At 48.9% G+C, this 26,988-nt stretch overlaps 1 protein-coding gene across 3 annotated transcripts in view; it reads left to right on the top strand.

Annotated features, from left to right (window-relative positions):
* RADIL (Rap associating with DIL domain) overlaps nt 1-26,988 on the top strand; it is a 68,660-nt gene that overhangs the window by 23,099 nt on the left and 18,573 nt on the right. For all 3 annotated transcript variants that reach the window (XM_041748922.1, XM_041748923.1, XM_041748924.1), the window contains exons 3-5: nt 19,831-20,063; nt 21,700-22,338; nt 24,237-24,274. In XM_041748922.1, coding sequence (XP_041604856.1) covers nt 19,831-20,063; nt 21,700-22,338; nt 24,237-24,274 — 910 coding nt within the window. The remainder of the gene's footprint in view (nt 1-19,830; nt 20,064-21,699; nt 22,339-24,236; nt 24,275-26,988) is intronic.

The raw sequence follows: 26,988 nt of genomic DNA on the forward strand, positions 1-26,988 counted from the left end.
AGTTGCAATGGGAACATGGCCTCATCGCTCACTGACCACCAATCACTGGCCATGCCTATCTGCAAGAAAGACTGGAAAAGGTAGTTTTTGTGAGCTGGGCACATCAGCTTGTCACTCCTCACCATGATACTATTAGGAAGGAGGAGAGAATGGGTCCTGACCAGCAGTGATGGCCGTCTCTTACACAGCACTCAGATATTTAGAAGTTAAAATATTTCAAAGTAACTCAGGGATCAAGAAAGACTTTCCTATGAATCAGAACTTGTGGAATGCAGCTGATACAGGATTTAGAAGGAGGGCTATAGCTTTATTTTAGATTTTATTTATTTGAGGGATGCCTGGGTGGCTCAGCGGTTGAGTGTCTGCCTTTGACTCAGGGTGGGAGTCAAAGTAAAGGATCGAGCTCCGTATCAGGCTCCTTGCAGGGAGCCTGCTTTTCCCTCTGCCTATGTCTCTGCCTCTCTCTGTGTGTCTCTCATGAATGAATGAATGAATAAATAAATAAATCTTTAAAAGAAATGCTGGAATTGGTAAAATACACCATATATCCAAGCACCCTGAAGTAAGGTAATTGGCAGAGAGCTGTGGAATACTGATTAGTATAAAAGAGAATACAAATAAGAACCACAATAATTAACTTCAAAGAAATTAAAAGTTGGGCAAACAGAAAAAGTAATCCTTGTATACACCAGCCTTCAGTTGTGCAAAGGCACACACACCCAAAAAGATTTGAGAGAGTGTGAGCACAAGTTGGAGGAGGGGCAGAGGGAGGGAGAATCTCAAACAGACTCTGTGCTGAGTGTGGAGACCAACATGGGGCTCAGTCTCATGATCCTTCGATCATGACCGGAGCCGAAACCAAAGGAGGATGCTTAACCTACAGAGCCACCCAGGAATCCCAAGGAGGGCCATAGCTTTAAATGCTTACGCTAAAGCCTAAACACTGATGAGCTATCTGCCTACTGCATTAAGACATGGAGGAGAGAGGATCAATAAAATGAAAAGTAGGTTCTTTGAAAAGACTAGTAGTCAAAACTGGGAAGACTGATGAAGAAAAGGAAGATGGTACACAGGAGCAGTCTCAGAGATGTGAAAGGGCTACAGCTACAGTAGGAGGGTTTTTTTGTTGTTGTTGTAAAGATTTTATTTATTCATGAGAGACTCACAGAAGAGAGAGAGAGAGAGAGAGGCAGAGACACAGGCAGAGGGAGAAGTAGGCTCCATGCAGGGATCCTGACGTGGGACTCGATCCCAGGTCTCCAGGATCACGCCCTGGGCTAAAAGCGGCACTAAACTGCTGAGCCACCCAGGTTGTCCAGTAGGGTTTTTTTTTTTTTTAAGAGGGTCTTACAGATAGCTTTTTGCTAGTGAATTTGAAAGCTTAGACAAAATGGACAATATTCTAGAAAAAGCCTGTTTAAAGCTCACTCAAGAAAGACTTAAAAACCTGGACAGTTTCCCTGAGAGAGAGAGAGTGCATGAGCAATTTGGATGCACTCCCAACCCAACCCAACCGTGAAAACGCTGGACCCAAGGTCTATCCAGTTCTTCCTCATACTCAAGGACAGGATCATTCCAGTACTGCACCTTCGACTATTCCAGAGGACAGGGAAAGGAGCAGCATTTTATGAAACCAAGAAGACTTTCCTATCAGAGCCAGAGGAGGGAAGGACGAGCAAGCGGGGAGGGTCTCCTGTAGAGGCTCCAACACAGCAAGCCCAGGGCTTTGATTTCTTACAGTACCACTGCTCTTGTTCTCTGGAACTGGCCAGTGTTTGCAGGACAAAAGTAGCTTCAGAAACTCCCACCTCTGGTTTCTTTTTGTTCAGATTTTGGCCTGACAGTTTCTTCCTCGGTTGCTTATGCCCCATATCACCAGTGTTCCTTGTTTTCAGTGGGAATGCTGACCTTGTCCAAAGTCATCTGACTGGTCCTGATTAGACTGTTGTATTTTAGGGAAATAATGCTAATAGACACATTCACACTTCTTACACTTTATTTTTTTTTAACATTTTAAAAAATTTTTATTCATGATAGTCACAGAGAGAGAGAGAGAGAAAGAGAGAGAGAGAGAGAGAGAGGCAGAGGGAGAAGCAGGCTCCATGCACCGGGAGCCCGACGTGGGATTTGATCCTGGGTCTCCAGGATCACACCCTGGGCCAAAGGCAGGCGCCAAACCGCTGTACCACCCAGGGATCCCTTCTTACACTTTATTTTATATAAATGCCTTCATATGGTATAAACTTTTTTTTTTTCCCCGTGGAATTCTCTCTCCCACATAAGTGCCTCTGCCATTCTGATTCCTCCTGATTTCATGGTACTAGCCTAGTATGGACCTGTATTAGTTTTCCCTTGCTATGTAATACATTACCACAAGCATAGCAGCTTAAAACAACGCCCATTCCTTAGCACACAAATCAGAAGTCTGACATGGTGTGGCTGTAATCACAGGGTATCACAAGGTCAGATCCAAGGAAGGTGTCAGCCAGGCCAGGTTCTTGTCAGGAGGCTCATCCTTACCGTTGGCAGAATTCAGTTCCTTGTGGTTGTCAGACTGAGGTTCCCATTTTCCTGCTGGCTGTTGTCTTGGGGTTGCTCCCACCTTCTATCCATGTCTGCCACCCCCTGCACTCCCCCCCCTCCCTCATATCCCTTCAGGTCAGCAGTGTTGCACCAGCCCTCCCTCATTCTTTGAATCTTTGACTTCCTCTCAGCTTTTAAAGGTTCATGTGCTTGGGTTAGGCCCACCTGGATAACCTCCCTTTTGATGAACCCAGAGTGAACTGAACTGATTAGTTACTTCCTTTGCCATAAAACAAAGCATCACTGGGGGCATGATGGCTTCCACATTTATAGGTCCCTCCCACGCTCAGGGGAGGTGATTATACGAGGGCAAGGGTCACTGGGGGTCATCCTAGGTCTGGTTACCCAAGAGCCATAGCTATATCCATAGCAATGGCTAAAGGCTCTAGTCATCCTCAGGCCTCACAGCCTCATGCCGTTGTGCATCAGCTCAAGTCCAAATGTCCATCATGTACATAATGTAAGTCAGATGTGGAGCAGGTGCCTGAGTACATCCAGTAACATCCAGTAAGTGGAGCTCCACAGGTGCAAGGCACAGACCTCCCCACCCCTGAGCCTGTGGAACCAGAGGCTCCCAGAATGCAGTGGGTGGCCAGGTGCAGGACAAGAGTCATGGTGTTCTGGGTCAGAAAGAGGGCAGCAGATGGTGAGAAGGAGTCGCCAGTCCAGGCAGTTTTTGAAATCCAGCCAGGCAAACTGCAGCTGGAGTCCGTGGTTAAATTTTAAGGCTTGTAGCACTCTGCCTGACGTTCTCTGGGCTCTGAGCCATCCTTTGTTTTTCCCGAAAGATGGGACTCCTCCGCAGCCCTGCAAGTGGCTTCCTCAGCCTTCAACCTGTCAGGAGCCTCCTTCCATGCCAGGCTCCCTCTGCCCTAGTCTGAGTTGCTGCTTCTTGAGAACCTGGGGCCTGTGCTGTGCACGGATTCCAGGGGCATTCACCTGTCACACAAGCCACACCCACAGGTGATGCTTCTGATGTGGCCCTTCTCCACTTCTAGCTTCTACTGAGATGTGAGGGGGCTTGTAAGCTGCTCCAATGCTCATAGTTTGATGAGGAGCACCCTTGGTCTCTTGAAAGGGTCTTTGTATGGCTCAGCTCTCTGACTCCAGATCCTTCCAAGACGCCGGGAGAGGGATAGGCAGGGCTCTGAGCCTTGTCTGGGCGCCATTCTCCAGCAGCAGGTTCTGACTCTTGGCCTCTCTTGTCACGTGGAGAGGCTGAGGATGTGCAGTCATCCAGTCCCAGTTCCGTTTTGATTCTCTGCTCTTTGGTTCTCCTGACAGGTAGCAAGAAGAAAGTGGGCCACTTCTGCTGAGAGGTCTTTTCAGGCCCTTAGTTCCAGGTCCTTTCTGCACAACCAGGCCCCCTTCCCAGATCTCCAGGAACACATCCCCATCCCGTGTCCTTCTGAGCTTCCACTGCAGCCCTCTCCAAGTCTAGATTCCCAGGGCACGTTGCCCACAGCAGGTTCTGCTTCCACGAAGGCAGTTTGAGGAAGTGTTCCTCACTGTCTTCCAAGCTCTTACCAGCAGCGTCTTTCAGCCCATGTTTCTGTGAATAGCCTGCTAATGGCCCTCTGGACTCTTTCTGTTCTGTGCTCTTCGAATTCTTCCTGCTGCCTGACTTGGAAGTACCTTCCCCATTGTAGGTATTTGTTACAGCAGTGCCTCATTTCCCAGGATGAGGGTCTACTGTCATCCCTGTAACAAATAACCACAAATCTAGTGGCTTAAAGCTATTGCCTCACAGTTTCAGTGAGTTGGGAGTCTGGCTCAGGGGGAGCTGGACCCTCTGCTCACTTAGGGGCTGCCGTCCTGCAAGTCCACAGGTTATTGGCAGCATTCAGTTCCTCGGGGTTGTAGGACTGGGTCTCCATCTGGCCTCTGCCTCTCCTCCTGCTGCTGCTGCTTGCTGTCGACCAGGGCTCCCTCCCAGCACCACAGTAGAGCACCCCCTTGTCCAAACCCTTCTCACAGGGTAATTCTGCTTCCTGTAACCAACTGGACAAAACTCCCTGCTTTGATGGCACTCAGGTGATTAGGTCGGGCCCCCTGGATTGTCTCCGTATCTTAAGATCAATCCTGCCAGGACCTTAATTACATCTGCAAAATCTCTTTGCCCTTGAACACAAGGATGGGAGTAATCCCAGGAGGCGGAGACAACAGAGGTCATCCTAGAACCCTGTCCACCACAGTGGCCTTCTGTAGTTTCTCTGCGCTTGGGCGCTTGAGTAGGTGTGGACCTACTCGAGTGTGTTCATGCACATGTTTTGGGTTCAAGGTTGTTGTTTTAGTGATGGGATCACATATTTCGTTTTCCTGCCAAACTTCTTCCACATCTATTACAGTTCTCATTCATTCATTATAGGGATTATGGAATATTCCATGGTGTGGATGGAGCGCTATCTATGTATATTTTGGGATCATTAAGAACAATTTTGCAATACAGTTATATGTATTACCATTAAAATAAATATGTCTTAACCACTAAAATTTTTTAAGATTTTATTAGTTCATGAGAGACACAGAGAGAGGTAGAGACATAGGCAGAGGGAGAAGCAGTCTCCTTGCAGGGATTCTGATACGGGACTTGATCCCAGGACGCTGGGATCATGACCCAAATCAAAGGCAGATGCTCAACTGCTGAGCCACCCAGGTGCCCCCTTAACCACTAAAATTAATGATATGTCTTATTTACCACAAAATAAAAAGGGCTATTTGTTAAACCAGACACAAGGCTTTACTATTACTTTAGGATTCTTAGTTTTGTACTTCCTTTTTTTAAATTTAATTTAATTTTTTTTATGATAGTCACAGAGAGAGAGAGAGAGAGAGAGAGAGGCAGAGACATATGCAGAGGGAGAAGCAGGCTCCATGCACCAGGGGCCCCGACGTGGGATTCGATCCCGGGTCTCCAGGATCACGCCCTGGGCCAAAGGCAGGTGCTAAACCACTGTGCCATCCAGGGATCCCAGTTTTGTACTTCCTTAAAGAGTTCTAGTAAGCCTAAAGATTTATTTAAACATGGATTTTTATCTGTATCCGTTTTGTGCATACATGAAAAGATAAATCTGAGTGAAATAAATCCAGCATTTAATTCTCCTATTCAACCCTGGGCCCATCAGAGTGCACACAGCATCGTCTTCTGCACCCTCAGGAGCTCCAGCAAGGCAGAGTTTCTGAGGAGAGTGCTCCACTGTGATCTCTGCGATTTTCTTCCCAGTGTTGGCATGAAATCCTGCAAGTTTTGCACATGACAGAGCTCATGTTCCTTCTTCAAATAATCCTTATCTGACTGAAATATTGTAGGGTCTCCCCCACCTCACCCCTGGACGGGAGGAGATGTGGGAGTTCTCACATCACGGCTGCTGCTGGGCTGACATGCCACGTGCATATAGGATGCTTTCTAGCTTCAAAGATGCAAACAATGTCAAGAATTTAAAATCTAAAGAAAGGTGTATCTAGGGACAGAGGACATGTCTACCCTAAGTGTGTGCTTTCATTCATTCGTTTAGTAAGTTGAAGGGGATATACCTTTAAAAACATTTACTTACTGGGGCGTCTGGGTGGCTCAGTTGGTTAAGCATAGGACTCTTGATCTCAGCTAGGGTGTTGATCTCAGGGTCATGAGTTTGAGCCCTGTGTTGGGCTCTATGCTGGGCATGGAGCCTACTTCAAAAAAATGCTTACTGGGCATCTGGGTGGCTCAGTGGTTGAGGTCTGCCTTTGGCTCAGGTCGTGGATCCCAGAGTTCCAGGATCAAGTTCCACATAGGGATCCCTACAGGGAGCCTGCTTCTCCCTCTTTGTCTCTGCCTCTCTATGTGTGTCTTTCATAAAAAAAATAAAATCTTAAAAAAAAAGTTTACTTATTTTTACCAAAGTTACATAGGTGCACAGTTAAGGCTGTACTTCCCTATTACTGATTAAAAACAAAACAAAGACCACACACACAGTTCCTCACCCCAGCCTGCCCTTCCCAATTTTGCACTCCTCCAAGGGAATCAGTATCATCCGAGACTATTTCTTCTTTGTCATTTAATTCCATAGCTTAAAATAACAAGCTTATCCTACTATATTTGATTTTTTTGTTTTGATTTTGGGGCACATCTAGTGATTTCCTACCATGAAGATGAGAATGGCTCTTGTTAAAACATCCACCTCCCGTGGCTGGTGCTCTCAGGGCGTCAGAGTGGTGGTTGGATTAGGAACTAGGGTGCAGGGCAGCCCTGTTGGCGCAGCAGTTTAGCGCCGCCTGCAGTCCGGGGTGTGATCCTGGAGACCTGGGATCGAGTCCCATGTCGGGCTTCCTGCAAGGAGCCTGCCTTTCTCTCTCTGAATGAATGAATGAATGAATGAATGAATGAATAAATAAATAAATAAATAAATAAATCTTTTAAAAAAAAAAAAAAGGAACCAGGGTGCACATTTCTGTGGCCAGGTGCGCCTTTGCACAACTGAAGGTTGGTGTATACAAGGATTACTTTTTCTGTTTGCCCAACTTTTAGTTTCTTTGAAGTTAATTATTGTGGTTCTTGTTTGTATTCTCTTTTATACTAATCAGTATTCCCCAGCTCTCTGCCAATTACCTTACTTCAGGATGCTCAGATATATGGTGTATTTTACCAATTCCAGCATTTTAAAAAAGATTTATTTATCTATTCATGAGAGACACACAGCGGCAGAGGGAGAAGCAGGCTCTATGCAGGGAACCTGATGCGGGACTAAATCCTGATACTCTGGGATGACGTCCTGAGCCAAAGGCAGATGCTCAACCGTTGAGCCACCCAGGCATCCTGAACTCCAGCATTTTGGAGTCTGCCTTATTTCAGTGCAGGCTGGCTGCCCCACATCATTCCCATGGGTCTCTCCCTGAGGAAGGACCCCCTGTTTCTCCTTGTTCCCCCCCTTTCCTTGTCTCGGTTATTCACTCCATCTTGGTGGAGTTGGTGGCTTCCTGAGAGAGTATGTATGCAAGGGAATTAAAATTGCTTCAGACCCTGTGTGTCTAAAAAGGTCTTTATCCTGCTTTAATGCTTGATTAATATCTGGGTGTAGAGTTTTAGAACGAAAACAGCTTTCTTCCTAGAATTTTGAAGGGATTGGCCCATTTCTCATTACAGAGCCCTCTGAGAAGCTGCTGGGTGCTGTGTTTCCTCACCCCTCATGCTCGGTAGCTTTTTTCTCCTTCTGGAAGCACATAACTTCTTTATGCTGCTTCCTCCCCAGCCCCCAGCCTCGCTCTGAAGAGTCACATGTGTGCCTTGGGATGGTATGTTTGCACCCGGATGTTAGAGTCTTACCTTCTTATTTAAAAAGAATTGTTGTAACTGTTATGATATTTATTCAGAATATATCCACTTGCACATCTTGAGCCTTCATGCATTTTTAATCTCTCGTGTGTTGGACTTTTAATGGACCATTTTCATCTAAAAACTCATGATCATCTTCGGTTCTTAATATGGTATTCTCTTGATTTCTTCTGGTTCATCTGTTATTAGGTTCTGGATCTGTTTTTTGGATTATTTGTCTCCCAGTTTCTCATCTTTGTCTTTTTGCTCTACTTTCAAAGCAGCGTCCTCAGCTGTCTCTTCCAACCTGCAGTGATGGGTGAGCCTGGGGAGCTCATTCCAGAGCAGCAATGGAGGGGCGGGGTGTGCAGAGCAGTCAGTGGGGACAGTGGCCTTTCTCTGGGGACAGGATTCCTACTGAAAGATGGGCCTGCTCCACTCTGGCAGGAAGAGCTGCTCCTGGACCCAGGGGTGTCCACCTGCTGGGGTGAGAGTGGAAAGCGGCCCGCAGGTCAGTCTGTGCTAGCTGTCACTGTGCCACCCTGTCCTCCCTAAGAGCGGGCTTAGCGCCATCTCGTCATCTTGGGGGAACCAGATAGGGCCTTGGGTTCAGCTAAATAAAACTCTTGCTTCTGCCACACTGTTCTTTTTTGGCCACAGTTCTGGAAGGCTCTGTTTCCATCTGTAAGTGACAAATGGCTTGAGCATTTTATCTAGTTGGTTACCCATTATCTCAATTGATTTATTAGTTTCTTCTAAAGAGGGGATGTCATTTTCTGACTGAGACTCAAATTCATGTGAGAGGGTCCAGGGTTTTACCACAGAAATGCTCATCAGTGCTTTAAAATGGAATTTCTCAGGGAGAAATTTGTCATGAGCACTGGGTGTTATAAGCAACTGATGAATCACTGAACTCTACCTCTGAAGCTAATACTGCACTATATGTTTAACTGAATTTAAATTAAATAAAATTTAAAAATATGCAATTTCTCTGCACTTAAAAAATGACATTTCTATTGTTGAAAATTTGGAAAATAGGGAGAGTATAAAGAAGAGAATAAACATCACCTAAAATGTCCTCTCCTATAATTCCAGTCTCTTCTTAATGTTATATTTACTTTCTTACACAATTTAAATCAAGCTACATATATAGTTATATGTCCTCTGTTTTTTTTAATGTTTAAAAATCATTATTTATTTTTTAAATATTTTATTTATTTGAGAGAGCAAAAGCAGGGGAGAGAGGGAGAAGCAGGCTCCCTGCTGAGCCAGGAGCCTGATGTGGGGCTCCATCCCAGGAACCCTGGAATCACGGCCCGAGCCAAAGGCAGATGCTTAACTGACTGAGACCCCAGGCGCCCCTCCTCTGTTTTTTTTAAACACATATTTATTTGCTCATATTATGAACATAATTTTTAATGCCAGTGAACGAGTGTATCTAGCCATATCCCTATTGGATTTTAAGAATATTTCCATTTTTTCCATAAATTATGCTTATATAAACATCTTGTACATAATTGATCCCTTTCTGATTCTTCCTGTAGGACAACAGCCTAAAAGTGGGATTCCTTTGTGGAAGAATGGAGATAGTTTTAGATAGTGATACATCTATATCTAATATTGGTGTAGCCCACATGTCTCCATAGCTATTTTTAAAACTGGGGGCGGATCCGTGCCACTTTCCATTCCAACCAGCACTGAGAATGTCCGTCTCTGTCTCCTCGCCATCACATGATTCTCTGCTCGTTTGACAGAGGAACATGGTTTCCCTCTGTTCCAGTTTGTGTTCCTGGAGTATTTGTGAGGTTGAGTGGTCTTTAGAATGTTTACAGAGTGTTTCTATTTCTCGTCCCATACCTCTCTGTCCTGGATTTTGAGATACTTCAAGCACATGGAAAACAGATACAGAATAACATAACAAACCATTTGTGCACCCATGACACAGCTTAAGGACTGGGCCACTATAGACAGAGTCCGGGGGGACGCTGTTCCCTTGGAAGTTTTCCTGGATCCCTCCCAGGGTACATGGAGAGAAAGCTCAGGAGGCTTAGGACATTTCCATTTTCCCCGGGAATTAATTCCCAGGTGTCCTGCAGTAAGGAAGCACTTGGCAGCTCCTTGAGGAGAGAGAAGGAAGTGTGCTGTGGAGACTGGTGGGTGGAAGTGGAAGGGCTGGCAGTAGGCGGTGGGAGCACAGGACACAGGCCCACCAAGGACCGGGAAGAAGTGGACGAGACTCCACTCATCCCTGCAGCAGCCCACTTTCTGAACTGCTGATGTCAACTAAGCTGGTATAGATGGTTACCAGGAGCAGTCTTGGCACCGTGTCCCTGGCTCCTGGGGTCCCCAGTGTCTCCTGCAGGCCCCTCAGCCTGCCAGGCTGCTTCCTCTGTGCCATAGAAAGGCAAGGTGATGTGGTTCTGAGGCCAAGGTGGGGTGTGCGTAACTGTAGTTGTGGTGCAAGGGACCATGTGCAGGAAAGGGTGTAAATCACGAGTGCTGGGGTCAATGGAACATGGTAAAGTGGGCACTGCCCACCCGAGCTGTGCTCCTAGCACTGGTGCGTTCCCACTTGCTTTTTTGAGCAGACAGGGTCGGTGGTCTGCACCACATCCCCCTGACCTGGCCCTTGCCTTCCGCCTCACAAGTACCCATAGTCCTGATTTCCTCATGCCCGTTTTCTTGCTTTTCTTTAAGTGATACCATCTGTGTGTGTTTTTTCCTACACAATGTTTTGGCCTGTTTTGAGTGTGTGGGTCTTTGGGAAGAGGATTTGCTGAGACACTTCCTCAGCTATTCCAAGTGTCCAGAGCTCTGTGCATGTCTGCTGAGAAGATCATGTGGTTTGGCCTCCTAGTCTGTGGATTTGGTGTATTTCGGTGATTGATTTTTGTGTGCTTAAGTCTACCTTGCATTCCTGGGGCAAATCCCACTTGTTTGTGATGTATCCTTTTGATACGTTGTTGGATTTGGTTTGCCAGTGTCTTGCTGAAGACATCTACATCTCTATTCAGAAGGGAGATGAGTTGGTGGTTTCCTTGTGATGTCTTTCTTCTTTCTTTTACTGCATTTCTGAACCTATGAGCTAGATTCTTCAGTTGGTCCTGGAAGATTCTCAACTGTTTTCTTTTCAAATAATGCCTTTGCCTCCTCATTCTTACTCTTTTCTTCTTGGAGCTGTTTTAAACACATGTCAGCCCTTCTCTTTCTATGTTCTGTGTCTCTTAGCTCTCTCCTAGATTTTCTCTCTCTTGCCTGGTTCTTTGTACCACTTCCTGAATAATTTCTTTTGACTGGTCTTCTGGTTCACTGGATTCCCTTTTCTGTTGTGTCTGGTATATTGCACTGAAGTTGTAGTTTCTTTACTGCATTTTTCATTTCTGGAGATTCTAATCGGTTATTTTACAAACCTGGCATTACTGTTTATAGTTTATTTTTCTCTATAAATATTTCAAGGTGTGTTTTATTTCTTTAAACAGGGTAAGTTTAAATATACATATTTTGTATATGATAATCCCAACACCTGAGCTCCTTCTCTTGGAAGGAAGCTTTTCATTGAAATACAGCATATAGCATACAAATAGAAAAGTGCATGGATTATAATTGTGCAACTCAGTGAATTTTCAAAAAGCGAGTGCATTGTGCAGCAGTGCTCCCTCATCTCCCTCCCAACTATTAGTCACTGACCCAGCTATCTTTGAACACCAAAGATCAGTTTGCCTCTTCTTATGTTTCCTATAAATGGAATCATATCTCATATACCTTTTAGTGTCTGGCCTTTTTAAAAATTTGTTTTTTGCTTAATATTATATTTTAAAGACTTATTTATTTTGTTGCTTAGGGAAGAGTTCATTCATTATTATTGCTGTACAGTATTGCATTATATGAATACACTACAATTTATGAATCCATTCTCGTGTTACCAGACACTTGGGTTGTTTCCAGTTTGGACTCAATAGTTGAATAATGCTGCTGTGAATGTTCTTGGCTCTACCTTATCATAATGCGTGAATTTCTGTCCAGTATATACTTAGGAATGGAGTCGATGGGCCAATGGGTGTGCAGATGTCCAGCTGTAGGAGATGCTCCTAATCCTCTTTTCAAGTGTGTGTGCCCGCAGTGTGTAAGAGGTCTGACTGTTCCATTTTCTCTCTCACATTTGGTGCTGCCTGTTCTTTCCCATTTTATCTGTTCTCACGGTTGTACAGCGATATTGCTTTGTGGTTTTAATTTGTATATCTGATGATTAATGAGGTTAGCCACATTTCCATATGTTGAAAGACCATTTGGGATATTTTTACTTTGCAGTATCTTTTCAAACCCTTGTCTAGTTTCTGTTGGGGCGTCTGCCTTTTTCATACTGCTTTTGGAGATGAGTCCTTTTTCTGATGTATATACTGAAAATACCTCCTCTTACTCTGTAGTTTGGCTTTACATTCTTTTGAAGAGAAGTTCTTAAAACAGTTACTGTGTCAGTCAGGAAAACAGAAACCGCACCAGATAGTGAGGGGAACCTAGGTTGCACGGTCCTGTAATGTTGCTTTATGAGACCTCCAGTTCCCACTCAATAACGGGTCAGGAGTTGTTTCTCAAAAGGAAGGTAGAAGGAATGCTCCAAAACCCCCAGAGGGACCACACTGCAGACCTCCTTGCTACAGACTCTCTCAGTGCTGTCGGATCCCCAGGGTCAGAGCGGCTTGCCTATTGCCCAGCTTGCTGCTCAGTTTCCTCTTGCCCTGTTCTCCTCTAAAACTTGGCTCCTGTGGGCTCAGTGGTGCACCAAAGTGTGCTAACAAGGGTAAAGGTGGGTTTTCAGGGAAGGAGGCAGCCTCTTGGGGCTCCCAGGTGAGGCTATCGTAGATTCCGTAAGCAAGGGAAGGCCATTTTTTTCAGACACAGGAGGACAGCTGGTTCTCTTGGCAAGTAAGGCTCAGATTGAATCAGGCATTGAAGCTTCCCAGCTTCATTGGATCCTACCCTGATTTCTCTGTTCCAAGGTTTAGGGTCCTGCTTTTCCCCAGTCAGTGCCTTAACTTTCACATGGGAAATTTGGTGAGGCTGTGAGTTCAGTTTTCACTGTTACTCTGCAAACCACACAGTTAAATTTTATTATATCTGATTTTTAGTTTGGTTGATGAAAGAAACAGATTCTTTTAGGGTCCCTCTAGAAACTTTCTTGTTTCTCTGACCAGTGCAACGGTCATATTTGAAGAGATGTGCTTGGTGGTGTCTGTAACCTGTCCAGTGCACTCAGAAGCACCTGAGGGCAGTGTTCCCTTTGTGAGCAGCACCTTCCCCCCCATGTAAGAAATCTTTGTGTGCTCAAGCCCATGAAGATCTTTCCTGTGTTTTCTTCTCAGTGCTTTATTGTTTTACCTCCATGGCTAGTTCTCCAATCCATCTGGAGTTAATTTTTGTGGGTGGTGTGAGGTAGGGGTCATGATTCATTTTTTTTTTCCATAGGAAATGCAATTGATCCAACCTTATTTATTGAGAAGACTGTCTTTTCTGCTGATGTGAGATTCTGGTTCAGAACTCATTTCTGTTCCAGTGGTCTCTTGGTCCTTATACCACATTCTCTTTAGAGAATTAGAGCTTTAGAATAGGCTCTCATCTGGTAGTACGAGTCTTCCAGCATTGTCGCTGATCTTCAAGGTTACCTTGCCGTTTGTATTCCCATATACGTTTGACCAGTTTTTGCACACTTAACTGTGCATGGGTTGACAGGTACACACACACTTGCCCATGCAACATCTACTGAGACCCTGTTTGCAATTGGATTGCATTGAGCTTACACACCAGTTTGGAGAGAACGGACATCCGTACAATCCGTCAACTTGGTATTTACCTGTCTATTCATTAGGCCTTTAATTTCTGTCAGCAGTGTTATGCAGTTTTCAGTGTTGTGATCCTGCACATCATTTAGTAGACTTATTCTCTAGTAGTTTTATGTTTCTTGACATGATTATAAATGACATTGTTACTTTTACATATCCTTTTCTCATTGTTTCTCCTATATGAAAACATGATTGAATAAGCACACTCACCATGTCTAGTCACCTCATAATTCTAGTAATTTGTTCATAGATCCTTTTGCAATTTCTATAAACAATGTCTGAAAAATAATTATAATTTTCTTTCAATTCTTAAACCTTGCATTTATTTATCTTGCCTTAATTGTACTGGCTAGGGCCTTCAGTGCAATGTTGAACAGAAGCGGTCATGGCAAGCATCCTTGCTTGTTCTTGATAAGGGAGGGGGGCTCAGTACACATTTTGTTGAGAATTTTCTTTTTTTTTTAAAGATTTTATTTATTTGAGAGAGAGAGAGAGGAAGGGAGGGAGAGAGGAGAAGAGCACAAGTGTTGGAAAAGAAGAAGAAGCAGGCTGCCCATTCAGCAGGGACCCCAATACAGGGCTCAATCCCAGGACCCCAGGATCATGACCTGAGCCAGTGGCAGCTGCTTAATTGACTGAGCCACCCAGGTGCCCCGAGAATTCCCTTTTCCAATAGTCAGACCGGTCCTAAAAAGCTAAGCTAACATATTTCCATCTACCCTTCAGTATTAAACCTTTATAGGGTTTAATGCGAGAATGAAGTGGAATTCAAAATGCCCAGAATAAGGCTGGCTATGCATTAGATAGGCACTCACCAAATTATCTGTGAGTTGGTCATTCTTTTTGTGCATTTCAAATTCAAAAAATTAACTTCCAGGATTGCTTGGTACCAAGAGCTTCCATCCCATGTCTTTGCTAAAGTAGGAAAGGGCATTCCAGTTCAAAAGGACTTGCTTGAGCTTCCTTCCCTCTGTGTTTTGCAGCAATGCTGTATGTTAGCAGTGTATCCCCAACTGTTATTAGAGGTCATCTAAAAATAGTCTAATTCCCCTAATTCTAGTAAAATTCCCTTATGCAGAACCAAGTTCTTGCCCCATTAGTAGCCACTGGTAACCACATCTGTGAGACCTCCAGCCCTGGCCATGGGTATAAGCAACACAAAAGTTTCCAAGTTGTACATACTGTTTCAAACTCTCAGAGTCCAGGAGGGAAGAGCAAACAGGATTCGGAGGTAAACCCTGCAGGTTAAATTTATTGTCCTGAACTTAGTGACGTTCAGGAAAGAGCTGTGTTTTTCTTTCCAGTGCTGTTCTGGAGCCAGCACTGGGCCCATGACTGGAGCTCTGGTGACAGCTACCAACTGTTTTCAAAATTAATTTTACCACCCCTGGTTTGCTCAGAGTCCTCTCCTCTCCACCAGCAGAGGGGACATCTGTACCAACCTGCTGTGGTGGGAGGAGGGGGTTGAATGTTAAAGAGCCATGTGACCCAGGGTGTCACCCCCACCACTTCCTTCCCAGGAGTGTCTGAGCCAGTAGGGGAGGAACCAGGGCTCCCTGCCCTGCAGAGAGCCGCATGCTTGTGGGTTTCTGGGCAGGTGAGGGAGCTAGCAAGAGCCAGTGGCCAGGGAAAGTGAGCTCCTTTCTGTAAACGTGGCCACTATGAATGGACATTGGCATTCTCTCACTGCCTCGATCACAGTCACACCTTCTGCAGGTCAGGGCACCCTTACCAATTCCCATGTCACAGGCAAACAATTCAGGAGAGGCAGACTGGACCCTGCACATCCATCCCATCAGGGTCTGTGATTCCTGTTACTTCAGAATCTCCTTGAGTTCATTATCCTTTTAGAATGTGGAAAGTAATCATTTTGCTTCTGGGTCTGGTGCCCATGTGTATTAGCAAGTGTTAGGTGGCATTGTGGGTCCCATGTGTATCTCCTTGGAGTGAGAACATGACAAGGGAGGTCCTGTATGTGTCACTGGGTGGGAATACAATGGTAGGTCCCTTGTGTGTGCCCTGGGAAAGCACAGAAGCCTCCCCAGGTTCAGATTACCCAGACCCTCGCTTTTACTCCTCTACTGAATGTGTTTCTGCTTTTCCACCAGAGCAGGTATGTAAGGGTGGAGCGGGGAGCTCCATATCTGCCACCTTTCTAGGAGCTGACAAATAAATACATTCATCTAGAGAAAAGAATTGGAAATCCCAAACTCAAGTTAAATTGGTAGGTGCTCAAGTAAGTTTACCAAGTGCTCAGTGTATTTCTGTAGATAGGGCTTTGTCTGCGGACAGAGGAGGGGGACAAATTCTCAACAGGAGTTCCTGTGCCTGTCTGCTGTGTTCTAGAACCTTCTGGGCATTTTTATAAAGTACAGATTCCTGAGTGTCCCTCAGGGATGCAGAGACAGGCCAAAATCTCTGGCCCCAATGAGCTCAGTTGCACCATAGCAGGAAAATGTGTGGGATCAGGACATCTGGCCCATCTTGGGAGAGGTGGGGAATGGGTGTGATAGGAGAGTGGGCCTATTCTGGCTTCCCAGCCTTGGAGTGCATTTCCTTCACCCACGGGCAAGGCTTGGCGCTCTTCCATAGGATGAATAGCTTTCTACCTGGAGTCCCTGTGCTATGGAAGATGTGGACGCTGTGGCCCTTTTATTTCATTAGAACTCACTGCTGAAGAGCAGTGATTTGACATTCAGTCTCTCCCATGTGAATGAAATCCCAGACTGGTGGGAGGCTGGCCGCTGGGCCAGCATGCTCTTGGCAGAGACTCAACCACTAGGCCCCAGACTCAGTGGCCCCCATGCCCTGGCTCCTCAGCCGCATCACAGGTGGCAGGGACCCAAGGGCAGAGTGCCTCGAAAACGCCTGTGCCGCACAGGCCACTGGCACACACCAGGCCTTTGGAGGTTACTGGGGTGCGTCTGGCCAGGATTTTGCCCAGCTGTGAGCCACCTGGCATCCTCCACCCAGAACTGGGAACGTCGTTTCCGAGTTTGGCGGATCTGTCCTGGTTTTGCGTGCTGCTCAGATGCATGAATCTGATGACGGCAAAGCTGAAGTGAAATCAGACATCAGCAGGGAAGGTGGCTGTCCTTAGAAGCCCTCTGGAAGCCACGGGTCCTGCTGCTCAGTGGGGGCGGAGCTGGGGCGCATCTCTGGGGGCCTCATCAGGCCCTGAAACTCCACACCCCGCTGCAGGGAAACCATGGTCACAGCCTGGGGAGGCCTCCACAGTGTTTATGATTTTTTTTTTATTTTAAGAAAGTTTAAAGAAGTAGAAGTATAAAGACCTTCCTCCCAGAATTGACATAACTCTTTTTTAAAAATTGTGTTGATTTGGAGTTTTCTTAAATAAAAATAAAACACCATATACGACATTATGTATAAAGATACAGTCTGTGGCATTATCGTGTCCTGTCAGTTGTGCTATGTTATATGCATCCTCAGACTCCATGCTCCCCACCTGGAACACAGCCATTTCTTGAATTTACTGTGTGCCTTTTCTATTCGTTTTTAAACATAGCCTCACATGCACACATAAGTAAACCATGAGCAACATGTAGTGATGTTTTATGTGCTTTTGAAGCATGTAAACAGTTGGCATCCTACCTTACCTATTATACTCCAGTCTGCTTTCCCCCCACCTCTGGGTGTACACTTGGCCCCCACTTTTTCCCCTACAGCATCTTCATCCTATGAACACACAGGTCCCACAGAGGGTCACATGGCCCGTTCAGTGTTCATGCATGTGTGAGGGTCCTTCTGGCTGTGCCACCTGCAGGGTGAACTGCATCTGAGCCGTGCTGGCCATGGGCACGTCACTTCTGATGGCCTGGCCTCTGAGCCACTGCTCCTCAGCCCTGGCCCTTTGGTGTTCACGTGGCTGTCCGAAGACCCAGTAAGGAGATCTGGAAGCGGACCAAGCTGCAGTATTTAAAACTCCCCAGAAGTGGTGCAGTGGTTTGGCGCCTGCCTTTGGCCCAGTGCACGATCCTGGAAACCCGGGATCAAGTCCCATGTCAGGCTCCCGGTGCATGGAGCCTGCTTCTCCCTTTGCCTGTGTCTCTGCCTCTCTCTCTCTCTCTCTCTGTGTGTGTGTGTGTGTGTGTGTGTGTGACTATCATAAATAAATAAAAATTAAAAAACAATAACAACAAAAAACTAAAACTCCACAGGAGCGTCTGAGCACGGGCAGGGTGAGAACCACTGCTTTCCACAGTGGGGTCAGGGAAGCCAGCCCTGGGCACTGGGAGGGCTGTCTGCTGGGGTAGGAGCCCAACTGCAGTGGGGCCTACTTGGCAGTGAGCTCCCTTGTGGGGCTGCAGTCCAGGGGACACTTACCTTGATCTCTCAGGCTTCATCTGGGGGGCCCCTGAGAATCTAAGAGGAAAGGACCCCCTTTTCTCTGGAAGGCTTTGGACTTCTGGGAAGTAGTTCTGAGGCTTATCTTGGCCCATGGCTCCGCCCTAGATGGAGGAAAAGCTTGGAGGCTAGAACATCATTTTGGACTGGTTTTTAAATGTTTCTTCTTTCAGGCACGGCCCCATGGTTGTACAGTGCTGCTATAGGCACTGGGGTCTGTCCTCCTAAAGAGTAGCAGGTGGGACAGGGCAGGTGGGGCTGGGGTACAGTGGCAGGAAGCTGGCTTCCTTCTGCCCCCCCCCCCAGCCCCTACTTGCTCCCCCTCTTATGTTCCCCCCATCCCTCCTGGCCCCACCTGGCCCACACTTCCTTCTGCCCCTCCCATACTCCCTGGCAGCCCCTGCCTTCCCCCCTTTTTCCCCCTACCTGCTCCCTCCTGCCCATCCCACCTGCTCCCCTCCTTCCTCCCCCTGCTACTACCTCCCGCCTACTCTCCCCATCCTGGCCTGCCCCCTGACCCTACTCTCCTCGCCCCTCCTCCCCTGCTCCCCGCCCTACCTCCCCTGTGCCCTAGACTGCTTCTGCCTGCCAGTGGCTGGCCGGCTCTGCAGCAGGCGGGTGGGGAGCAGCAGGCGCCCAGGCGGACTGCCTTGCACTGCAGCTCCTCCGCCAGCCTGGCCTCCTGCAAACCCAGCCCCCTGTGGCTACAGAAGAGCGGGCTTCCTCCTGGAAGGGCAGGTCTCTGGTAAGGGAGCACCCTTGCTCCAGCTAGCCTCCCTTTGCCCTGGCTTTGTCTGGTCTGGGTGGAATGGTTGTAGGAAGGGAGGCTGCAGATGGGGGTGGATGGAGGCTGTGGAGGGGGAGTCAGCAGAAGGCTCAGAAAGAAAGCGCTGGGGTCAGCCCTGTTGGGAGTGACAGGAGATCGGCCTCCTGGGCTCCATCTGGCTTCTCGGCTTTCCAGCAGCGTTAGTTTAAAAGACTGCTTCCTGGGCATGGAAGACTGTCTTTCACGGCCCAGGCAGGGGGACATATGTGCATGTGTGTGCCTGCGTGTATACATGGGCATGTTTGCGTGTGCATGGGTTTGCGTGTGCGCCTGCGTGGGCATGCTCTGGGTGTGTGCATGTGTGTGCTTTCCCACCTGGCCTTGGCGGGGTATCCTTGGGAGAGACAGTCATGCTGTCCTAGACAGAGACCAGCCGGCTCAGAGGGCAAATGGACCGCTTCCTACTTGTAAATGGGGGAGGGCCAGGGGGCTGTGAATAGGTCTCGTCTCATTTGATCACAGCACGCATGCATGCACACGGACACATGCACCGCCCCCCCCCCCCCCCCCCCGCACAGGCACACGCATGCGCACACACACAAACACAGGTGGGCCAGCAGGGCTCTGGGCACAGTGCAGTGACGCACCAGGAGCCTCTGGCATGGTGACCCTGGCAGAAGTCGACGCTGCAGTGCCGTTTGTCATCCAGAGGGGAGGGGCTGTGGCGAGGCTATTGGGTGGGTCATGGGGCTCCTTGTAGGGCTCCTCCAGATGTGAACAGCTGGGCTGCCTGCTTTTCAAGGGGAGTCCAGAGGTGGCCCAGCCTTGCCAGGTTGGGATCAGAGGGTGGAGTCCTCTGATCTTCTCCACATCTGTTGACAAAACAGTGACCAGTGTTAGAAGTGGGTCCATGAGATCTAAATTCAGAAGGACCCAGAGGTGGGCCTCATTTATTAGGCTCTATTTACCCTGTACTGCTTCTGTTTCAGGGATAAACGCCCAAGCCCGGAGGCTGCAGCGGAGCCGTGCCAAGGGAACCCCAGCCCTGGCTTCAGAGGGTGCCCAGAGCCCCCCTACACCCCGGCTGCGCCGCACTGTCAGTGAGAGCAGCCTGAGCTCGGCCACCACCCCGGGCCCCGAGGAACGTGGCCAGGAAACCATGCGCTACTCACTCTATGAGTCTCCCCACCTGCTCCTTCTGCAGGGCTACAGCCAACAGCACGTGAGTGCACCCCCTTTCGCCCCCACGAAGGCCCAGCTGCCCTCCCAAGAGCTGACCAGGAGGGCCCGCTGGAAGTTCTCAGAGTAGAAGGCCTCCTCTTGCTGCTAGCTGAGTCAGCTGTGAACTTCTGTGGGCCGCAGTCGCTCTGGTGACAATGAGGCTGTAGAAATGGGGTGCTGGGGACCAATGTGGGGGGCCGTCCTAGATTCTGGAGGAAGTGGAGGCTTCCCCCGTGCTTTGTTTCCAGGACATTCTCTGTACAGGCTACAGTAGGAGGCAGTAAGGACAGGACTCACTCAGTACCAGGCTCCTTCTAAGAGAATTGTCTGCCATCTTCCAGATGGTGTCTCAGACCATGTCATGCCCTGGCTTTGGGGACCCCAACTCAGGGGGTCCCCTTGTCCAGATAGGAGCACATGGCCTCGAGGGCACCATGGGAGGCATTGTCTGAGGAGGCCAGAAAGGAGAGTGGCCCCCAGTCAGGCACTTCCCTCTTTTGTTGGGGCCCTTGTCTGCAGGGGCATAGCCCTTGGAAGCTCCTTTGTCTGCTCACTTGTGCAGATCTGCTGAGCTCCCTTCTGGCTCACGCCAGGTGCATGCTGTGTGGTGTTGGGGCTTCTGGTGCTGAGGTGTTAGCCATACCAAACCTGGCCTTACGCTTTCCAAGCAGTAGGAATTGACAAGAGGCCAGATGAGGGCTCTGGGCGAGGCTTTACTGGGGCCTATGCTCAACCCCTAGGGTGACTTCTCAGGCTGAGTACCCACAGAGAGGTCAGAGAGGGTTTCTTGAAGAAACAGGTGGGCAGAGGGTGGCATTTGCATGAAAAGGTGAGGGTTTCTTGGCACGTGTGTACTCAGAGAGCCTGCTTTTCCACTCATTGCATGTCTCACTAGCATGTTCTCTCTCTACTCCTGGGTGTGATTTTTAGAGTTTAAATGAGGGAAAGGTAAGTTGAGGGCATCCCCCGTGGTTGTACACACTCTGAGGCCAGCATCAGGGGTCTCTGGTGGTGCAGACTGGTGTCTCCTGGATCTTGCCAGGTTTTCTGGGCGCTGACTAGCTGCTTTAGGTTGACGTCCTGTTTTCTGCACTCCTAAGACATATTGCTCAAGAAACACAGGCTCATGAATTTTCTGGTAGGAAGTTTTTTCTTTATGGTACAGTTGAATCTCATTAGGGTTTTGAGAGAGGCTGTAGTCCTGTCCCTATTCTGTCTAATGAGGAGACATCTGCCTCACTAAGCTGGAGCCGCAAAGGAGGGTGCCTGCACACAGCTTGTCACCAATCACCTGTGGGGGGTGCTTGATGACACTTGGCTGTGACTGTAAACCAGTGTCTGTGCCCAGCTTGTCCCTTGTCTGGCCTCGTTGTCTGAGAGCCGGAGTCATCCCTGGGTGTCTGGTGTGCCCCTGAGGCTGCTCTGGGAAGCCTCGTCCCCTGGGGACGGGGTGAGTGTCTGGTGTGGGACAGGCTAGGGACAAGCAGCAGGTGTGGAAAGGCTATAGGGCAGGGCGGGCCCAGGCTGGCGGTCCTGGCCACATGGCTTAGGTAACCAGGGACTGGGACACCTTTTTGTTTCTTCCTGCTGACGGGTTTTCCCAAGGTGGCTCCTGAGGTCTAGTATTTGCATTTCAGGACAGCCTGGTGTACCTGCTCAATCGGGAACAGCACACGGTGGGCCAGAGGACCCCTTCCAGCAAGCCCAGTGTCAGCCTCTCGGCCCCTGACATCCTACCCTTGCACTGCACCATCCGCAGGCACCAGCCTTCCGGCCCAGAGCAGGCAGGGAGCAGGCTGGTCCTGGAGCCCATCCCCGGGGCACCTGTCTCCGTCAACTTCTCTGAGGTGGGGGGCCGGGCAGTGGTGCTGCGCCATGGGGACCTGCTCTCCCTCGGCCTCTACTACCTGCTGCTGTTCAAGGACCCAGCGCAAGCCCAGCCCCTGCCTGCCCAGGCGCTGGCCCGACTGCGTGCCGTGCCGCGGAGCTGCAGGATGTGTGGCGCCTCGCTCCGGGCCCGGGGCGCCTCCAACTCTGGCTCCACACGGGTCCCCCCACCCCGGCCGAGGCTGCTGCACCTGGAGTTTGAGCCCGAAGTGGAGGATGCACTGCTGCAGCGAATCATGACTCTGATCGAGCCCAGTGGGGACGACCACAAGCTCACCCCTGCCTTCCTCCTTTGCCTTTGCATCCAGCACTCAGCCACCCGCCTGGAGCCTGGCTCATTTGGGCAGCTCCTGCTCAAGATAGCCAAGGCCATCCGAGAGACAGTCTGGGTCAGTCATGGGGGTGCTGTTCCCTTCCGCAGGGTGGGATGGGGAGTGGGGGCTTGTGGAAGGAGCTGGATGGAGGCTGTGGCCACCCGGGGGAGCTCAGGAGTCCCTCCTCTCTGAGGGCCAGCCTTCCCTGCCGGTTCACCCCTAGGAAGGCTGGGGTGTCCTGGGGGGGAGTGGGAAGGGCACTTTGTCTTCGTGGGGTCAGCTGTGGCATTGTGAGCTCCTGTCCTATGTCCCTCCCCAAGGCCCAGCACAGCCATGATGTGCCCTGGAGTCCCAAGCCCTCAGCACCTATTTGACTTGAGTGCCCTGTACCTCTTGCCAAAACTCCACCATGGAGCCCCTGTCAGCTTGGTGGTGGGGGTGCAGGACTGGTTGACTTCTCTATGTTGTAAAACTTCCATCAGGGTCTCTAGAGCACGGTATCATGCACGTTTGGGCAGAAGTCCTTGTTGTGAGGCCAGGCTGTGCACTGTCAGCTGTTGGCTAGCGTCCCTGGGCTCTATTTGCTGCATGCCAGTGGCTGCCCTTCCCTCATGGAAATGGCTCTGGGCACTGCCAGATGTCCCCTGGGGGGCACAGACAGCCTGTCCCTACAGGGCCAGGGCAAGAGCTACTGCACGCTGTCTGGGTCCAGCACTCAACTCCCCCCTCCTCCATCTCTTCCTGCCCCTCCAGTGACTGGACTCCCTAGGACCCAAAGCATAGCTGGCAGTTACACACAGTCCCTCAGAGACACCCATTCATCTTGGCCTGTAAACTAGAGAGATTCCCCAGATTAAAATCTGCACTTAAAATGTTTGAAACCTTTTAAAAGCAAAAGCCAACATGGGCTGTCACATCCAGAGGTTTGTGTCAGTTATCTGTGTGCATCATGGGCATCTGAGCCCACCTCCTACCACAGTTCTCATGCAGAACAATGTCAGTATTATCCCTGTGTGGGGTCCAAGCACAGGGCAGATGACATCCGTGCAGTGCAGGAGCCTGACCACACTGGGGCCTGCGGTGACCGAAGGCCTAATGCTTAGGCGTTGTGACTGTTCTAAGTCTGCCCTGGACCTGACACTTCCTAGTAAGTTAGACAATATGACATATCCGATGTCCTGGCTAGGGAAACTGAGGCTCGTCGAGGTGAACAACCTCACCCAAGGTCTGGAGCTCATAAATAGAGGAGTCTGGATCCAGGCCATCCCTCGCATGCTTCCCCACTGTGCTGCTTGTGAGCCTCAGCCCTGGTCTGTCAAGAGCTGCGGATATTTCGTTTGTCTCACTGTTTCTTGGGCATCAACCATGCTCTTTATTCCATACACTTGAGGCAGATTAGCACATCCTAGAACAAGTAACGGAGTTGGCACCTGGGGCTGTGCTTAGCCAGATAACAACTTGCTGCTAAAGCAAGAGCCATTTCTTGATTAAAAGTGACAGAAAAGGTTGCCTAAACCCGCGTCCCCGTTGGGATGTTTAAACGTACTTGTAAATACTCAAGCACACACATGTACTCATCACCCCTGTGGCTGACAGTGGAAAGCTATGTATAAAGCTTAACAAGATGAGCATTAGTAGATTCTTCTGGTATTTGGAGGATATTTGACCTGCTTTACTATTTCTTGAAGAGCCAGTGGTTATGTCAGCGAGCTGGGTGTAAACTGTAAACTGTCTGTTGCAGGAAATATGCAGATCATATTCAGGAATGGAATGGAAAGGTGTCACATCAGATGGAAAATGATCCTTTCCAGCCTAGTTTCCAGTAAACAGCCGCACAGTACAGGATGTCCACAATGACACTGCCGTGGTTTTTATGTGGATGGCATACCATGAATTTAGTGGTGGTCTCATTGAACATATCCTGCGGTATCCTGTTTTTTCTCAGGTTTGCTTTTTTGTCTTTTTGATTGTAGGAGAAAACCAAAGAACTGGCGGAGAAGCAGGCACAGCTGTAAGTATGGCCCCTACTTAGGCCCCTAGCTCCTGGGAGACCTGCACCTCCCCATGGAGCCAAGCCCCCAGGGGGCCCCCCAGACACTGTTGGGGTCAGCTCTGGGCTTCTGTCACACAGTCCTGTCTCTGAGTGACCATTCCCATTTCTGTGCTCACCACCCTGGGAAGCACTGGGCTTGGGGAGTTTCTCTGGAGCGTCTGTTAGACCGAGGGGGTGAGATGCTCCCTGGAGCCTTGGCCTACTTTCACCTACTGTAATGGCTTTGCTAAAGCGAACCTGCCTCTTTAGGAGAATGTACAACCTCTAACTTTGACCTAGGGTAGTGCATTTCCGTTCCTGTCGTCTCTTCTCATAGAAAGTGCTGTTTATGCTCACACACCGCTGCTGGGCCTAGGGAAGCTGGTTGGCATCAACGGTGAAGACGTGCACGTGCCCAACCCGCTGGTCCCCCTCTGATGTGGGCCCCATAGAGAGACGTCCTCACACAATGGCTGGGAGGCGCGCTCTCGAGGCCTCTTCTGTAAGCGCAGAGGTCCGAGGGCACCCATGTGCCCTGTGGCAGCATGCCATGCATTTATGCGGTGTATACTTGGCGACGAATGGTGAAAGGGAATGAACTGCACGCTGCATCTGTATGGCTGAATCTGAAAATAGTGCCGAGTAGACGAAGCACCCGGAAGAGTGGCGGTAGTACGACTGCACGTGTGCAGGGGCGTAAAGCCTGCACCAAGCTGGCCCACTTAAGGAACGTGCATGTGCGGCAACCCCCCAAAGAGCCATGTCAAAGGGGTAGTCACTGCTTGTCGTGAGGAAAGAGCACCCAGGACTGTAAGTCACACCTGGCACCCTGGATTGCTTCGATCGTGTTTCTGCCCCTGGCGTCAGTAAAGCAGGCCGTCACCACGCGTGCGTGCTTACATATCCGCCATGGTCCCAGGCAGAGAAGGGAGGAATGGTCACCGCTGCCTTCAAAAGTGGGGGGACTACAGACAGGGAGGGATGGAGGCCGGGTCAGGAGCAGCAGGGATCTGGGGTCACTGAGCTGTTCTGCCCGGGCTGGAAGTGGAGCATGGCACTCCTGCTGCTCACAAATGTGTGCTCTCCGGCTCCCATTGACATCAGGAAGCCAGCGCCACATCTGAGGAAGGAAGTGTTTGATGACAAGTGACGTGCCTCGTGCCTGGGGGCATGAGGCTGCAGGGGAGGCCCAGGCTCTGCCATCCAGCTCGCTCACTGGGCAGTGTTCCGTGTGGACCAGGCCCCACAGGGCAGCCCTGGCTTCAGAGGGTGGCAGCTGGCCTGCCTGAGGTGGGGGGACCTGCACAGAACCTCCGTGTGATGGGCTGGCCAGTGTGGCTGCCCCCCAGCTGTAGGGACATGGGAGGTGTGATGCAGCTGCGGTTTTAGGGGCTCATGCAGCGCTCGCCCTCCTGAGTGTCTGATCACTGGGAAATCGAGGCCTTCCCTTCAGCATTCCTGCCCAGTCTTTATTCTAGAACTTAACAGGCCTGTGTCCATCCTCAGGGAATGTTCCCTCTCCCCTCCTCTTTATCCAAGTGTGACTCCCTTCCAAAATACAGAAGAGCACAGACTCTATCAGTCGCCCAAGGATCCACACCTGAACTCAGGTGCTTGTGTGAGGTGCTGCTTTTTACATTGCCAGTGACTGGCAATGTTGACCTTCGCTGTGTGCTTTTCCTGCATCTGTGATCATCACACCTTTTCCCCTGGGAACCTGTGAGTGTGGGTGCTGCGCTTGCAGGTTTTCTGACCACAGCTGAATCCCTGGGATTAAACCCTTTATGGCTACTGATTTGTGTGGCATGGTGATCTACCATCTGTTGACATTTTAATTAGCGTTTCCCATCCAAATTCATAGGTCAAATTGGTGTAGGATTTTTTTTCCATTGTCTTTGTCTGACTTTAATATCAAAGTTCAGGGATGCATGGGTGGCTCAGTGGTTGAGCATCTGTCTATGGCTCAGGTTGTGATCCTGGGGTCTTGGGATTGAGTCCTGCATCGGGCTCCCCTTGAGGAGCCTGCTTCTCCATCTGCCTATGTCTCTGCCCCTCTCTCTGTATCTCTCATGAATAAATAAATAAAATATTTTTTTAAATAGTGAGGTTTTTAAAAATATTTTTTTAAAAACAGAAACCCAGGTGGCCAGCCTTATCTGTGTCCAATTCCCTGCATCAGGGTGTGTGGGCCAAGGACTCAGGTTCTGGGGTGTGTGAGAAGTAGCCCATGAAAGAGTCTGGGTGGCCCCTGGGTTTGCTGATCCCACTTCTTCAGTGATTATGGGCATATCTGGTTTTCTGTTTCTGCTTGTGTTGATTTCGGTGACTTCTATTTTTGTTCTTGAAGTTTATTGGAATAAAAGTTTATTCTCTTAGGACTGTTTTTATCTCTCATGTATTTGTGGTATTATCTCCCTATTTAATTCCTCTTGGGTTTCTATCTTTCCTCTTACCTCCCTTTGATTTATCTTCCCAGGGATTTGTCTGTTGTCATCTGCTTAAAAGGACCAATTTTGTTTCTGCTTACTTTTTCTTTCATTTCTGTTCCATTGATTATTTCCTTTTTCTTGCATAATTTCTATCTTAGTTTCTTTTTTTTATTCATGAATTATTTTGAACGTTTTTTGAACTTCTTAAATTTTAATTTAATTTTTTTTAGCAAAAATGCATTTGATTTTAGTAATAATTTCAGT

The sequence above is a fragment of the Vulpes lagopus genome, chromosome 3 (genome assembly GCF_018345385.1).
Source record: "Vulpes lagopus strain Blue_001 chromosome 3, ASM1834538v1, whole genome shotgun sequence".
Taxonomy (NCBI): Eukaryota; Metazoa; Chordata; class Mammalia; order Carnivora; family Canidae; genus Vulpes; species Vulpes lagopus.